The 17,955-nt window shown below is 46.2% G+C and overlaps 1 protein-coding gene across 2 annotated transcripts in view; it reads right to left on the bottom strand.

Moving 5' to 3' along the window:
- TRAPPC10 (trafficking protein particle complex subunit 10) overlaps positions 1-17,955 on the bottom strand; it is an 84,185-nt gene that overhangs the window by 49,282 nt on the left and 16,948 nt on the right. For both annotated transcript variants that reach the window (XM_033127353.1, XM_033127360.1), the window contains exons 2-3: positions 13,465-13,546; positions 8,835-8,970 (exon numbers count right to left, since the gene is read on the bottom strand). In XM_033127353.1, the coding sequence (XP_032983244.1) occupies positions 8,835-8,970; positions 13,465-13,546 (218 nt within the window). The remainder of the gene's footprint in view (positions 1-8,834; positions 8,971-13,464; positions 13,547-17,955) is intronic.

Genomic DNA, 17,955 nt, shown 5'->3' with positions numbered 1-17,955 from the left:
CTTTGGCAATTATAATTAATAGCTACAGCTTAAATATACACTTTCGCCTCTTTTACTGGAAGATTCCTTATTATCCTGGCTGCATTCTATCTAGATTTTTCAGTCTCTCTCGAATAACACTCATGCAGACATACGAGATCTGACAATTAAGTTCACGAACTTGTTGCAACAATGTTGCTAACTTTTGGTATCAGAAACTGAACAGTTAACCACGTTTACTATTTGGAAGTGCTGAAAAGGCTGCGTGAAAAAGTTAGCCGACCTGAACTTTTCGCCAACAATTCATGGCTCTTGCATCACGACAATGCACCAGCTCACACAGCACTGTCTGTGAGGGAGATTTTAGCCAGGAAACAAGTAACTGTATTGGAACACCCTCCTTACTCACCTGATCTGGCCCCCAATGACTTCTTTCTTTACCTGAAGATAAAGGAAATAGTGAAAGGAAGACATTTTGATGACATTCAGGACATCAAGGGTAATATGACAACAGCTCTGATGGCCATTCCAGAAAAAGTTCCAAAATTGCTTTGAAGGGTGGACTAGGCGCTGGCGTCAGTGCATAGCTTCCCAAGGGGAGTCCTTCCAAGGTGACCGTAGTGATATTCAGCAGTGAGGTATGTAGCACGTTTTCTAGGATGAGTTCGCGAACTTAATTATCTGACCTCGTATACAAATGCGACTGATCCACGAATGAGTGAAACCTCAAATTCTGTTACCAGTCCTTCTTTTGGTTTAATTAATGAGTGAAAAGTTCCAAAATAACTTTCAGCCTAATTTTAAAAACTGTAGGTCCTCATTTAAATTAGAAGCAAATACAACCTGAAAAGATCTTTGGCTTAAAAATTAAGAGGAAAAGCATCTTGCAAAAATCGATCTTCTGTGCCTTACTATCCTCACGCTACACGCTGCGTATTCCCCACAGACTGGCCGTTTTCAGGACTTGCAGTGCAGACTGTACAACGCCGCTGTTCTGTCGGAACTCTAAGAGCCCAAAGGCATCATCACCCATCTGACGGTGAAACCAAAGGCCATGACCGGCAGCCACGGGCCCCAGCAGCTTCTAGTGAAGGGCAGACCCAAACCACAAGGCTCCACTGGCCAAGTGGCTGTGAAGAGCTCTGAACCCCAGGGCCTGTCTCCAGGCACCGTTCACCCGCCCCCTGCTCTCCGCACTGGGGAGGAGACAGCTGGTTCCGAGCCCCCTGCCCTGCGTGGGCCGTTTGCAGGTGGGACAGAGCTGCCAGAGCTCTGGGGGAAGCAGGGCCACAGTCTGGCCCATCACAGGTGACACGGAGCAAATGGGGACAGTCCTCAGTAGACTTGGTGACTCTTCAGAAGAGGAGCCCAGGTGAGCCAGTGAGGTTACGGGTCTCTCAGGAAAACAAAGCTAATGGAGGAAAAGCCCATGAGCAGGGAGGGCGGGGAGGGCCCCTGTGGTGGGGGCGAGGAGGGCAGCTTTGTGGGCAGCAGCTGTGCCCAGGAATCACAGTCAAGCAGGGTGAGAAGGGCATCACGGAGCAAGATGTGGGACCCCAAGTGAGACAATGAGGGACCAGGGCGGGGGTGGCACGGGGGTATCTGAGGCCAAGCAGGGCCAGGCCTCCCTGTGGGTGAGCTGGCCCGGGGCTGCGGGCAGGGGGCGTGAGGAGCAGGTGGTCCAGCAGAGCATCTGCCCAGAGCAGGGGCGCACCGCAATGTGGGGGGCAGGATGCGGGGACAGGAGCAAGCGTGCCTGCTGGCAGCGATTATTCACATGAGCCAACATAAGAAGGATGAGTGCCAGGCTTCCCGTGTCGGAGAAGGGAGGACAGTTGCCATCAACCCTGTGGTTAGGACTGGAATGGTGTGTGTGTGTGTGTGTGTGTGTGTGTACACACGAGTGTACATGCGTGCACACAGAGCTACAGAAGGAAATACAGATGTGGGGACATGTGTGGATGACGTACATGTACATATACACATACGTGTGCCCTCCACCTCTGTCCACTGAGAGGGCTCAACAGCAGCGAGCACGCCTGGCTCCAGAGCTTGGTTTCTAAATATAATTTTCCACTAAAAGGCCCAGGGTTCTTTGGAGAAACAGCTGACCCCAGGGTTCAGGCTGAGAAAGGACAAGATGACCCTGGAACCCCTGCATAAGGGAGTACTCAGAGAATGAGGACATTTCAGAAGGTCACAGAAGCCAAATCTGGGACAATCTGAGCATTACAATAAGTAATGACAGCAATGGATTATACTCCAAAACCTAGAAATCAATGAGTGCATTCTACTATCTATCAATGAACAGACAAGAGGGAGTGACAGGGACGAGACTGACACACCACCTGAAACAATGTCCCTACTCCTCCCCCCAAAAGAAAACATGAATCAAGGGTTTCCAAGACCATGGACACCAGGCAGCGAGGGACAGTGAACCTCAGGAGAGAAACAAGCGTGGCACGAGTGGCACGGCTGACAGCCTGGAGGTTTCCAGACCACAGTGCAGGGAGGGGCTGAGGCAGAGCCTGGCAGACTCCCCGCGTGGAGGAGGCAGAGCTGAGGAATCCTGGGAAGTGAAGGCAGCTGACTTCCAAGGAGGTCTGCATAACAGACGCTGGCCATATGCAGAGGGCCCTGAGTATTCGGCAGGGAACTGCCCGGCACGTGCAGGTAGGCACTGCCCAGGGCCGTGGAGAGAGCCATCAGGCAAGACCAGACACCCTCCCAGGGCCAGGAGCAGTACCTAATTTCACAGGCCAGACAGGAAAACCTCCTAATTCACAGGGCACTGGGTCCAGAACTCAGGAAGTAAGGAATCATTAGTCCGAAACTGGCCACTGCTCCAGACCCACCAAATCATAAAAGCAATTTCTAAAAGGATCAAACTTAGTAAGTAACTTAGTTAAACAAACCTCAAGAAAATTTCTAGGATCACAAAAATGCCAGCACCAAACAAGATAAAATTCACAAAGTCTGGCATCCATTAAGAAAAACTCCTAGACAGGCAATGAAATAAGAATATATGGTCCATAATAAGTAGAAAAATCAATCAATAGAAATAGACTCAGGAAGGACACAGACAACAGAATTAGTAGACAAAGCCACTACTAGTTATTGTAACCACAGTTCATATGCTCAAGAAGGCAGAGGAAAGACTGATGTCAAGCAGAAACGTGGAATCCGCTATGTTCAAGAGGAGGAGGAAGGAAACACGTACATGGAACATGTGAAGACGAAAACCACGATGCTACACTGGAAAGCACACGGCACGGGATTAACAACAGATTAGACACTGCAGAAGAAAGGGTCAGTTAACTCCAAGACAAAGAAACTGAAATTACCCAAATGAGACACAGAAAGAATAACTGATAAAGCATCAGTGAGCTGTAGAACTTCAAGTGGCCAAATATACAAGGTAACTAGAGTCCCCAAAGGAGAGGAGAAAAATGGAGGAACAGAAATAAAAAATCTGAAGAAATAATGACCAAACATGTTAGAAATTTGATGAAAACTATAAATTTAGAAAGCCCAAAAAAATCCAAGCACAGAAACATGAAAACTACAGCAAGGCATAGCATAATCAAACTGTCTAAAACCAGTGATAAAGAAAAAAAAGTTCTTAAGTCGCCAAAAAGAAAAGACACTTTATGTACAAAGACCAAAAAAAATTTTCTCATGGATAACCATGGAAATCAAGACAGTGCAGCAACATCTTTTCAGGGCTGACAGAAAAAAAAGAACTTTCCATCTGGAATTCCATAGCCAGCGAAACATTCTCCCAAAATAAAGACTTTCTTGGAGATACAAAAGCTGAAAGAACTCATCGCCAACAGCCTGCCCTACAGAGGGTAGAGGAAGTCCCTCGGGCAGAAGGACATGAACCCGACTGAAAATCTGGACGCACACAAAGGAATGCGGGGGGCGCTGGAAAGGTAGCTGTGAGGGCGAATACCAAACCTGTTTCCTTCCTCTACTCTCTCTGCACCATAATTGACTGCTGAAAGCATAACAACTCCACACCACACAGGCTGGGAAGGAACCAGAAGCACAATGTGGCCAGGTAGTACAATGTGACTTGAAGGAAGGAAGTGACAAGTGACAGACGTGTACTATAAGCCCTAAAGCACCACAGCAGGTCCTCCAATAATGTAGTTTTGTTCAACGCCATTGAGTTATGACACTGCCAAGGTGTCACAGGCACCTAACTCTTGTTTATACCCAGCAGCCTGCGGTCAGGCTGGTTCCTTAGGCGCCATTTCGCTGCAGTTCCGCCAGCCTGAGAAGGATAGTAGGTGAGAACCAACTGCACTGAAATAAGACGCGAGCTTTACTTTGAAATCTCAAATCCTAAACATTATCATCTTGCTCTAGGAAACTTAATAGGTAATAATCAAGACTAACCCAAACTGAGAAACAATAAAACCCTGAAACAACAAGGAAAACACAGGCCCCCTGTTAGAAAATGCAATTGGAAGGAAAAAAAGAACACCTTGTTCGGAATGCCTAGGAGACTCTCTCTAGTAGCAGCCCAGAGACTTGGTGGGTGGCTCGTTTGCACCCCCTGGTGTCCGCTGTCGGGTTTGAGGCTGGAGCAAGGACGAGTGTGCTGGCAGACGGGGGTTGGCTGGCTAGGGTCAGCGGCACGTCCGCAGGCGGCCTACCAAGGGCCACTTGAATTCCTCACAGAACGGTGGCTGGACTCTAAAGCAAGCATCTTAAGAGGATTGGCAGAAGATATATAGTCTCAAAAGGCAGTGTCCCTTCTCCCAGTCCGAGGCCCACCCAGCTTCCACAAGTGGAAACGCAGACCTGGCCTCTCATGGAAGAATGTCCTGGCCATGCACAGAAGAGCAGAGAGACGGCGCACACTGGTCCAGCCATCTTTGGAAAATAAAATTTGTACATCTAACAATCTGATTCTAAAATCCCTATGGAAGAGAAAATGCATACTAGCCAAGAGATGTATTTTAAAAGAACAGATATCAATACATATTACAGAAGTCTAATAGTTGTAAGTCTGATCCTCGCACGGATCAGACAATGATCAGAACGGAAGTGTCCGGAATACTGGACACATTTTCAACAGGTGAGAAAAAGACAATTATGAAATGATGTTAGGTCAATTAGCAACCAATTTAGACTACAAAGTTAGGCCCCAAATCCTCACAGCTCCTACCATACACAAGAACTACTTGAAGCTATACAGATCAAAATAAAAAACACAAATTATAAAATTATTAAAAGAAAATATAGGAGAAAATCAGTTATCTTCAGACAGACAAGGCTTCCCCAAACATGAGACACTCCTCAGAAAGCATGTTTTAAATGACACATCTGATTCCATAAAAATTGCACTCATTACAAATACTTATGCACTAAATAACTCAAACCGCCTCTACAAAACAGAAACTACAGAAGACGCAAGAGAAACAGAAACACATCTATGAGGGACAGGTTTAACATACCACCGTCAGTTAAAGATGGGACAAGGGGACAAAACACTAAGACTTAAATGGCCTAAGCAACATAACCAGTAAGATAGCTCTTATGAATACATACTTAACATTATAATCAGAAAACAGAGAAACTACATCCTCAAACACAAGGAGCATCCATAGAAACTGATCATTTATTAGGAGCAGCGCTTGGCGGGGATGGCTGATGCCAGGACAAGGCCGGCAGAGAAAAAAAATAAGCTTCATAAAACAGAAATACTATAAACAACACTCTCTGATCATAATGCAATAAAATTAGAAATTTAAAAATGAAAAACTTTTAAACTTTCTGTAAATTAAAAAGCTTTCTGTTAAACTACTGGATGAAAGGGGCAATATAATCAGAAAACAGAGAATTTCTGAAAACTAATGATAGAACACTGGGATATATTTAAGTTCACATCTTCAAAGACATATCAATAAAAATGTAAAAATGAAAATAAATGCATTCTAAAAAAAACGAGAAAAAGAACAAAGGAAACTATAAGAAACAAAGGAAAGAAATAAGAAAAATGAAAGCAGAAATTAAATTAAATAGAAAACAGATGAACAGTACATCAGGTTAATGAATAAAAACCCTGATTCTCTGGGGGGAAGAATCAACAAACTACTAGCTAATTTAACCAAGGAAGAAAAGAAGAACATACAAATACTCAAAATAAGAAATAACAATGGGCAAATACCTATTGACAAAGAGCATATTTTAAGTCAAAAGAAGACCCCACTCCTCAACGAAAATAAAACTTAAAACTTAACTGCAATATATCATTTCTAAGAAAAATAGTTTATCAAAATGTACAAATGGCTTAAACAGACTAATTTCCATGGGAGGGATACAGAAAGTGATCAAAGGAACCATCCCACGGGAAGTACCAGGCCCAGATGGTTTCACAAGGGAACGCCATCAAACCTCAGAGACCAGGGCCACATAAATTGTTTAAGAAATAGAAAATTAAGCAAACATTTCCAAATTCTTTTTATGAATCAAGTATAACATTGATACCCACACCAGATAAAGATAGCACAAAAAAAGTTATAGACCAATCACTTATGAATATAGATGCAAAAATCCTAAATAAAGTGGACACAAAACCACATTAAGAAAATAATACTTTGACCAAGTGGGATTTCTACCAGGAATGCAAGTATGGCTCAATAAGAAACCATTCATATAACTCAACATATTAGGAGATCTGCGCAGAAGAAATCATCTGATTATCTCCACTGAGTCTGAAAAAGACTTTAAAAACTTCAACGATGTATTCCTAATAAAACCCCGAGAGAAAAGGGATGGCTGGCACTTCCTTCATACGCTCACATAACTTCACCTGACTCGTGCAGCCCACATAACTTCACCTGACTCGGGGAACCCACTAAGGTCAGGGACCCGCGAAGACGCCCACTATCCCCACTGCTATTTAACAATGTCTCACAACAGAGCACACAATCTGAGGCCTGAGAAGAGGGAAGGCTGTCTCTACTTGAAGACGACACGATAGGATATCTGGAAAACCCTAGTGGGGCCTGGAGAGTCCATGATAAAACCAACCTAAACAGTAAAAGAATTCCGCAAGGTTAACACGAAAAAATCAACAGCCTTCATGTACACACAAGACAACCAACTAGGAGGTACAATGGGAGACGGAGACCCCGTTCTACAATAGCAACAAGAAAGTGAAATATTTAGAAGTAAATTGAACAAGAACTGTTTCGAATTTCCAGTGACGTATGGAACACTCCTGACAGACACAGAAGCAGACCTCCACAGGTGGAAAGACACCCGTTCTGTGTTGGAACATCTCAACATCAAGGCATGGATCTGCACGTGGCACTTTATAAATTTCCTGTGGTCCCAATAAAAATACCAAAAAGCTTCTGTTGGGAGCTAAGCAATTTGACACTGAAGTTTACATGGAAAAACAAATGGGCAAGAGCGCCTAGAAAACGCAGACAGGACGTGAAGCCTGCGGTGGGACGGGAGAGCAGCGCTTGGTGGGGCAGCGGACGCCAGGAGAAGGCGGCAGGGCTCAGAACACTCAGAGCACACGAGCTGGTTGGCATGACTCTCCCTTGCCAAGTCTGGGACAACCTGACTGTAGCACACTACACAAAAACCAAGGCAAGCGCTTTCCTGGAGGATTCTGGCTGCCACCCTTGGGGGCGGGGTGCTAGCAAGCCTTCTAAGGGCTGGGGGCTGGGAGGGGACAGGAGGAGGGCCCCTGGGGGTGGCTTATTCGTCCAGAAGGGAAAACAGGGCTGCAGCATGGCGAAACCAGCATGGAGAAGCAACTCTAACAGCATCACTGAGGCGCTGGACAGAGAAGTTACCAGGCCCGGGGCGGCCCTCGCCAGGCCTGCCCGAGGCGGGCCCCTGGCTGCACCGGGACAGGTTCCCTCGCCGGTGATGAGAGCGGCTCCCGGGCCTGAACCGCTCCCACAGACACTACGGCAGTGCTGCCACCTGCCCGCCCTCTGGGAGTCTGGGACTTGGGGACGTGCCCGGGAGAGGTGCCGGGGGACCAGCCCCATCACTGATGAGCTCCCTGCAGACGACCCCTCACACGTGCTGTCACATGCCTTGCTGGGCAGAGGGAAAAGGTGCCCGGGGTGAAGCCCAGGGAAACCAGGTGTGAGCTCTGAGTTCTTTCTCATTCAAACTACAAACGCTACGTCCGCTTCCTCAGATTCAGGCTACATTGTCACAATAGGCAACGATTTACAGATGCTGAATACTGCTAAATGTTTGTCTGATTAGAGTCAAAATGGACAGGAAGAAATGACCCGCAGAATTTTCTGTTGGTTCCTGACAGATGAACTGTGTCGAGAATGAGAAGTTTGTCTGGCTTTGTGAACACACAAATGCAGGGAGCGAGGAAAGGCCACGTGCCCAGGGCAGCAGCTTCACTCGCCGACCAGCCAGTCACGAGGTCCCCTGCGATGGCACGTCATGGTGAGGAGGACAGCGTCCGTGCCCGCAGGTCTACAGACCAGCGAGGCAAACGAGGGTGATGGGTAACTGCCGTGCTGCTCAGCACAGGGGCTCAGGAAAACGAAGCTAAAGACAACCGAATGCCAGTGGCTACCGGGGTGCAGTGACCCAGTTCCCAACAAGTTGGAACCCCAGGAGGAAGCCTTATCGGGGGACCACCGCCAGTGCCACACACCAGCCCAGGGCAGAATATGCGACAAAGCCATACGTTCAGCTGAGAAATGGAGGAAAGAGGAGAAAACCCAAGTAAAGAGTACATCGAAAAGTCAATCTAAAAACTTACAGTTTTCTTAACAAATCCTAGGCCGATGAATTCTTAACTCTATTCCAAGACGTGCCAATGTAACTTCCCCTAAATGAGTACTTACGCAGCATTCTGTCCAATAAATATGGAGGAAGGGGAACGTAAGCAGAGCTTTGTTTCCTTCCTTGGGCAGCAGTTCCTCTTTGAATTGAACAAAGTTGGATTCTAGGTGAATCATCTTTGGAGCCCGGCCGTAGGACCTATAAACAATTTTTAAAAGTCACTGAGAAAAGCAACTACAGAATGTTCAGCAGAAAGAGGGTAGGAAAAAAGAAAAAAAAAATGCAACAATTTAATCATTTCCATGAGTTCAGAAGGTACAAATAGAATATTAACGCTGAATCATAACTATAATAGCCTGTCCAGAAAGATTCTATAAATCACTTTAAACACAGTTCACATTTACATGTCAAAGCTGCCCCCATAAAATCTTTCATTTTACTCAATGATACCTGCACAGTAATATTCCCTCTAACCAGGGCAATTTGCAACAATCCAGACTTCTGAGAAAAATGGACCATACTTGGGGTGTAACTCAATCTGGAAGTCACTATAAAAGCAGTTTCCCAGATGACAAAAGCGCAGTTTGAAACTATGAAAGCTGTAAAGTACACTAACACTTTTGTGACACCCTGTATTATCCAGAAAGGGGGTTGTCTGGTGAAAGGGAACAGGTTTCTGTTCGCAGAGCACAAACAGTGGTAACACCCCCTTTCCTCAACCCCAGGGGAAACAACACACAGAGAAGTCCCACAAGCTACAAACATCCCATCTAAGGCTATCAGAGGGTACGGATGCAATTCTGCTATACTTCTAAAAATAAATCACGCCCCACGTGTCTTTTCTCCACACCTTTATTTCCCACCTCTAGTGGCTGTGTCTCCATCTCAGGAGTGTCCGTGTTTAACGAGCTGACATCAGCCATGCTGAACACGACCGTGCTCACGCCTGAACTTGTCTCTATCCCATTGGCAGGCTCTCTACTTTTTCCTGTCCTTCATGAGATTAATCATGTTTTCTTTTTCCATCCCTTTCATCTGCTGGTTTGAAAGTTTAACCATCTATTTCTATTCTGAGGTTGGTTAGATTTTTATTTTTATATGCACAAACTTAAATTTTCTTTCAAAGTCTAAAGTAAATGTGTATCCTCCCTGAATAAGACAAGAAAGACAGTATGCTTTCTTCTCTCTGCTTTCTTCCACACATCTGGGATTCCAGATTTTTTTTCATTTTTAAAAAGACTGATTCCTTAACTTCCGCAAAATGTTGTGTATGACTTGTTTGCTGGCAGCTGCTTCTTTCGTCTTGTGAACTCTGGTTTCATTTTTCTTCTTCTTGAGATACATCCTTTCATTATTATTTCAGACACGGTGGTGAGGTGTCTGATCACGTGTCTAAGAAAGTTATTCCTCACTGCATTGCTTCCCAACTGTCTCCATGTCATGGCAAGCAGTAAACAGAATATTCGAATGTGGTTTTGTGCAGCCAGAAGTGACAGGTCAGGGCCCCCGCCCGTCCTGGGCCCCAGCTGGCCACCCTCCACCCCCCCAGGGGAACAAGGTCTCCCAGCTCCCTCTCGGTCAGGCCCCCCGTGGAAGGCTCTGAGACAGCCTTCCCACTCGTGCGCGTCTTTTCCCTCAGTACTCTGAGACTCTTCCTGAATATTCTATTTTATGCTGCATTTTAAATGTTGTGAGAGACAGCTAATTTGATTTTCCTTGTCTCTTTTTTCTCAGCACGGCTTTCTGTTTGCTGTTTTGCTGTATTCAGCTAGACCCCAGCAGGCTCCTGTGAGCTCTGATTCACTTCTGGGAAAATCTTGACATTGGTTCTTCAAATATTGCCTGTCTTCCATTCTCTCTGTTCCCTCCTGGACACGGCCGTTAGAGGGATCCTGACACTTCTGGGTCTATCCTCCACATCTCAGCTTTTCCTCCACGCTTCCATCTCCAGCTTGTAGCAATAAACTCCAGCATCTCTAAGCTCAGTCTTCCAACTCACTAATTTGCCCCTCAGCTACACAGCTGTTCACTGCACCGACTGAAGTTTCTGCCTCAACTTTTTTTTATCACCAAGATCTAATCAGTTCACTTTAAATTTTTATCCAAGTAATAGTTTTCACAAACACGCATTCCACAAGCAGGTGCGTACCCCACCCTTCTCCACCTCCCCACGTATTGGTCCCCAACAGCTACTGTAACAATTTCCACAAACCCGGGAGTTTAAAACCACATTCTCTTACAGCTCCAGGGTGTCGGCAGGGCCAGTTTCCCAGGAGCTCTGCGGCCCAGCTCGCTCCTTGCCTCTCCCACCCTCTGAGCCTTGGTGGTGGACGCATCGCTCCAACCTCTGCCTCCCTCCTTACGTGTCTTCTTTCCTGTGTCATCCAAGGACACATGTCATTGCATTTAGGCCCACCCCAATCCAGGGAGACCTCATCCCGAGAGCCTTAACTTGCTGGATCTGCAAAGACCTCTATTCCAAATGAGGTCCCATTCACAGGTTCCAGACGGGCCTATCCTCTGGAGGCCACAATTGAGCCCACAGCATCTCCCCATGTGCTTTAATTTCAGACACGCTCTCCCACTGTCTGTGATGGCAGATGCAGTCGGTCTGTCTGTCCATCCTGCTCTCCCGCCCCTCCCAACAGCTGTCACGTTTAGATTGTCCGTGGTCCACGTTTCCCTTATTACATGCAAGAGGCCGCTCACTACGAGCGCTCTGGTTACAGTAGCTTTCTAGTGTCACTTTTCTTCTTCACAGCACTTCTCATCTTCTTAGCTGTCAGTGTCACCATTTTTAAACGTTCTGAAGCTCTCCAACAGAACCGTAAGCTACGTGCTACCCACCCAGCCAGGTACCAGGCAATCGACCAGTCCCTTTCCTCGGTGACGTCGCTCAGGAGCCCACGTCCTCCTGCTCTAAGCAGGGATGCGTCTGTGTCCTAAATTCGATGAAGCACCTCCTCCGCCTGTTTCCTGGAGAAGGGGGTGCGGTAGGTCTTGGCCCCGGGGCCCTCCGCTCTCTCCTGAGACGAATTCTCTGCTCTTGCCTGGGGAGCACGCATGTGGCACAGGGTCCTTGGACCTGAGCTGTACGCTAGTCAGCTCGACCTGCCGATTTCAGAACACCACTTCTCCCTGCTTTCTGCAGTGCTCGCATCCAAGGCTCTAGAACTTCTCTGTCCCCAAAAAGACCCCCCAGGTTCCCAAAGCGGCAGACAACAGCCGTCGCTTCCTCTCTCTCTCTCTCTCTCACACACACACACACACACATACGCACGCACACACAGCACTGGGGGCCCTGTGTCTACCGGCTCCCTGCCGTGACCCATGACCTCGGCCACCACCCTCTGCAGCCTGGTCTTGCCCTCCCCTAAAGGCCCACAGTCCTGTCACCTGCCAGGAACTCGCCTGCTCCCCAGGGAGCCGCACTGCAAGCGCCTGGGCTCGGCTTTCTCTCCCGACTCCTCCATCTTTCCTGCTTCTACCACAAAGGTGCCCACATCTGTGCCACCCTCGCCTCCGCCCCCTTCTTCTGTCCTCGTGCATTTGGGCCTCTTTGGGCCTTTTTCTCATTTAGAGCTTTCAGGAAGGTGAAGGATGAATACAGACACTGAATCTCTGTAGTTTTTGTTTCACTTTTTTCCTCATAAGCCCCTTTCTTGTTTCATGGACACACTTTTTTTGCTTTTATCTTTCTAATGTTTCAATAATGTATGCTTATTTGAAATCCTTTTCAATGACTCCATTCCTTCAGACATTAACTTCCTATTTGCTGAACTGTCTTCCCCTGCTCACAGCATTGGGCCGCCTCAAAGGTTGAGCGATTTTTCTGTAAGAGAATTCTCTGCCTTTCTGTACACTATTTATATTAAACGTTAGTAATTAAATACATTCCTGTAACACGACCATCGGGCTCAAAAATGACACGAGATTCAACAGAGACCCTGAGTGAGTCACCCCCAGGAAACCACACTAATTCTCCTGGGGTACAAACTGGTGGTCAGAAAGGGACAGTGGCCAAGAACCAGAACTACTTGAGCAGAAGTAACAATAGGACATTTTTTATCCACCTTGGCTAAAATCAGATTATCTGTACGAACAAATCAAAATCCAAATGTTTTCTAAAAGTAACACCTTACCACAAGTGTGTTTTCCAGTAAGACGATTCAAAGCCAATTACTCTCTCTGAACAAGTCACCGGACAGGACAACACACACAGCAGGGCGCCTGGTGACTGACGGCGCTGGTCTCCTAACTCTTACCAAAGGGCTTTCTGTGACTTTCTCAGCCTCCAGAAAGCACGCGGAGCGAGCAGAGGGTGCAGGGAGGTCTTGGTCAGACCGCAGACCAAGGCTGTGTCCTCGGCTTTACCGAGGGGCCTGAGTGAGTGACGGCTCCTCGCACACGCCTGTCCTTCCTTGAAGACAGTCTGGTGAGCCTGAAGCGTCAGGCGGCACCACCATAAAAGCAGGCCTGTGATGCAAAGGCGCCGTCATGTTCCTACCATCCTGTGTCTCGTTAAGGAAGTCACCATGTTCCTTAAGGAGTAAGGCTGCACGTTGTGTGGGACGCCCTTCAGCTTCTCCACGTTACATTGCAGAACTTCGGCCTTAACTTGACCACTGGGCTTACTCACAGAAACGGGTGAAAGGGGAAAGGAAGAACAGCCAAAAAGCAAACACACCGTACCTTCTCCATTCCATAGGCTCTCTCGGAAGCTGCTGGGAAAGCGTCGGGTAAACAGAGGCGAATAAGTTCTGATCTCCAGCAGCTGCAAAAGGAACGACGGAGAAATCCAGTTGAGACAGTTTTAGGTAAATAGAGACAAAATGGGCTCTAAATGTTATTAAATTGCTAATTTTAGACAATTTTATATGTAGTAAAACGATATCAGGAAACAAGATTGTCTCTTAAGGGCCGGCCCGGTAGCTCAGGCGGTTGGAGCTCTGTGCTCCTAACTCCTAAGGCTACCGGTTCGACTCCCACATGGGCCAGTGGACTCTCAACCACAAGGTTGCCGGTTCGACTCCCGCAAGGGATGGTGGGCTGCGCCCCCTGCAACTAACAATGGCAACTGGACCTGGAGCTGAGCTGCGCCCACAGCAACTAAGGCTGAAAGGATGACAACTTGACTTGGAAAATAGTCCTAGAAGTTCACACTGTTCCCCAGTAAAGTCCTGTTCCCCCTCCCCAATAAAATCTTTTGGAAAAAAAAAGATTGTCTCTTAAATAACTGGTCTCTACTAAACCTGGCACTTAACATACTTGATCTGACTTGACCCTCAGGACACCTCCATGAGGCAGGTGTGATTTCCCCACAGGAGAATGAGGGTCAGGAAAGTGGGAGAGATGGCGCCGGCTCACCCCACCCCGCTTCGCTCCTGAGTCTGCTCCACAGCCACTGTTTTCTTCAACTTCAAGGGCACAGCCAGAAAATTCGAGGCAGAAAAGGAAACGCGGAAAAGTGCACGTGAACTTCTTCACCAAAACAAACTTAATATGCATGCAAATGCCAATAGGAGCTAACATACACGGGACACTGCGTGCACATACCACGCACCACCACACAAAACGCCTGCCAAGCAGCGTCGCACTCCGCGCTCACAGCGGCACTTAGGACGCAAGGACGACACGACCCATTTCAGAGAAGGAAGCTGAGGTCTGAGAGTCAAGGTGTTGAGAGCGCACAGCCAGCCAGCGAGTCCACGTGTGTCTGACTCGACACTGCACACTCAGCTCTTTCATGGTCGCTTTAGCAGAACTGAAAACTCCATTTAGCTGTCATGAAATGATAGTATAACTGTATTATGCTTAAGCTAAAAAGAACCTTTTGAATACAGGTGACTGAAATTCTTATATTCAGAGGATCCTCTAACTTTATGCAAATTCATTTTCCAAATTGCTTTTCTATTGATCTTAAAGAAAGCATTGGGAATTCACCTGGGCCCTTAGCACATTTGTTTATCTTGTTATGATGAACCTAAAAGAAACAAACACAAACCTCCTCCAAACCCTGTAACAATGTAACAACATCCAGTCACTGCAGAGAGCAAGGAGGTCTCTGGGCAGCTGAGTGGTGGCTATGGGCAGTGGGGCTGGGGACACAGACGCTGACAGCCTGGCCACTTGGCTCCCATCTCAGCCCAAGAGCTTGAGGAGACCATTTACTCTTCCTAGGCCTCAAGGGATCAGCTGTGAAATGGGGAGATAAGAATACCTCCCCAGCAGGGCTGTGTGAGAATTAAATGAGTCAACACAAATAAATAACCTTGAACAAGGCCTAACACCAGGTAAATACTTCATAAGGCTACTGTTACATTGTTTGCCAAAATGAAAACAATGTTTATGTTTTAACTTATTTTCCATCCTGTTCATTTATTCGGTAGTCATCTTAGAAATCATTAAAATAAGAAAGTCTTTAGTTAGCTTAGATTTCTTATCTGTGACTACCAATTTCTGTTGTCTCTTTAAAAGGTTCCAAGATTAATGGATAGAAATCACTACCCTTGTTGACTCTCTTATTTATATCTCAAGAAAGAGATAAGGTAGCTTATCATTAGGGCTACCATATAATTAATCACCCAAACATTTGAGAATGAGAGGGTTAAAATTAATCAACAAAATAGATTTACCACGAAGAGAATTATACCTGATGAGTGTGCGCAGTTGCATTTTGCCCCTATTGTTTTTTAGATAGCCAAAAATACGGTACTTTCTCTCAGTGTATTGTACAATATCATTCCTTTACAAGTTTATTAATCACAGTGATTAGAAAAAGATTAAATGGGAAAACTGTAGAATATAATGCTGAAATTCTTTCAATGATTTAAAACAAACTGTTTTGGTATATGTTATATAACACTATAATTTATTGAGTGATGAATCTGTTTATTAAATACTAATCATTATAAAAGCGTGACCATAATAGTTTTGGATAAAGAGACTCTGTGTACAAACTTAGGACTCTCAGAAGAATTATAACTACCGTAGAAAAAGAGATCTGGATCACATGTCACACCTGGGTAACTAGGAATTTAAGTTCGCATTAAAGGTTATGCATAAAAATTAATTCCATGTGAATTTTTTCCATTAAAAGGAATTTCATTTTCCATTAAAAAGAATTTGAAACTGGGGGAAAAAAATCACTACCCTTGGCTGGTAGACGCTTTCTCCTTTCACTTGGTTCGCTATAGTCTCACATAAATGTCCAATTAACATATGTACACAGAGTACGCAAATGGAAATGCCTGGACCCCGTAAGCTGTCTCCCACAGGAAACCCAGTTATACAGTAAAACCTGTCTACTGGAGACTACATCGTAACAGTTTTTCTTACATTCTATCATGGAATAAATCTTCAATTTGTGTCCAAAAATGTAGTTAAAAAATATTACAGGTTAATCAGCACATCTCTCAGGGCAAAGATGTCATCTGACAGTAACTGGGGAGTTAACATGTTATGAATTGTGCCCCGCCCACCCCCCACCCCCAATTCATGTTAAACCCTGTTTGGAGATAAGGCCCAGCAGGCAGTGATTCAGTTGAAACAGGTCTGTAGGGTGGACCCTGATCCAACCTGCCTGGCGTCCTTGCAAAGACAGAAAGTGTGGACACACTGAGAGACCCCAGGGGTGTGGAGAGACCCTGTGAGGACCCAGCAAGAAGGCAGCCCTCCACGTGCCAAGGAGGGAGCCCTCCGTCCGAAGCAACCCTGGCCACACGCTGATCTTGGACTTCCAGCCACCACAACTGTGAGAAAATAAGTTTCTGCTGTTTAAGCCGCCCGGTGTGTGGTATTTTCTTATGACAGCCCAGGCAAAGTAATACAGTTCCCTAAGTTACCTCTGAAGGTCAATTCTTCTAACCCGCTGAAGCTCTGCACTGATTGAACAAGAATGAAGAAAAGCCACCATGATTTTCTCAGAATACACAGCTATTATTAATTAGAATACTCTTACATCTTTCTACCAAGTGTCATAAAAATTCGAACGGCCTCTGAAAATGGGCTATCGAGAGCCAGAGCATGCAGCAAAGACAGGCTTAGGTGTAAAACCCCAAAAGAATGAACTCTCAGCTTATATGACAGGTAATTAAGTTAATAACGTACACTTTGTGGCTTCCCAAAATAGCCCAACCACTAAGTAGAAAGTCATTAGAGCTCTGAGGTCTGAACTGTAAGATAGAGCAACAACTTCCAGGCTGTTTTTAGCTTAATCCCCAGGGCAACAGCCGCAGGAGAAACACCAGCAAGGATTCAATGGTTAGAAAACAGCTGCTGAAAGCAAAGAGGCTTAAGACCGACGTGTTCAGAGAACACCGTTCAGCAAATTGCTGTCTATTCTTCTGACTCAGGCTTTTACAAGAGTCAACTCAGACTATTACAAAATCTAAGATTTTTTTGTGCGGGGGAGGGGAGAGGGGGCGGGAAGCGGGAGACTTATCCGAATAGTTAATTAGTGAGACTACTTCAAAGCGCACTTCCATTACCATCGATGTCTCTCCCTGTAAGTGTGGTCTACAAACACGCTACCAGCGCTCACCACAAACCACGGACATACAGACGTGAGAACGCCGCGGCCCTGGACCCACAGGCAGCTGCGGGGCACGCGACCATCTGGGGCGTCCCCTGCCTGAGGATCGGTGCCTGGCAGGGGGGTGGCCGAGCAGGCAGCACAGCAGACACTGCGCTGTGACGGGAGCCTCAGGGACGGTCACCTGGCTCTGAAGGGAGGGACGTGGGCACTGTGTGGGCAGCAACTGCCCCCAGGCTGAGGACGGCCCAGCTCGGACACCCCTCAAGAAAGGCAGGCAGCGCCCAGGGTTTCTGATGATATGAACCTGTTTCCTTATTTTCGCTGGTTGTAAATGGCTTTTGTCACACGCGGTCAAACGACTGTCACAGGCCTTCACTGTTTCCTGAATTATTACTGCACATGCTGAGATTTTTACAAGCATGTAGCCATGTCTTAATCGCGTAATTTAAAATTTTTTATGTTAAAAGCAGGTAAGTTACACTCAAAACTAATATAATACTGAATGTCAACTGTAATTGAAAAATAAAAACACTTAAAAAGCAGGTAAGAACTAATTAAACATGGGAAAAAGAATTAAAAAGATGGCTTCAGTGATTTACGCATACATGGGTCATATTTCAATGAACTGCTTAACATTTCCTTACAAA

Source organism: Rhinolophus ferrumequinum, chromosome 2 (genome assembly GCF_004115265.2).
Source record: "Rhinolophus ferrumequinum isolate MPI-CBG mRhiFer1 chromosome 2, mRhiFer1_v1.p, whole genome shotgun sequence".
Lineage (NCBI taxonomy): Eukaryota > Metazoa > Chordata > Mammalia > Chiroptera > Rhinolophidae > Rhinolophus > Rhinolophus ferrumequinum.
This window is presented reverse-complemented; position numbering and strand designations above follow the sequence as displayed.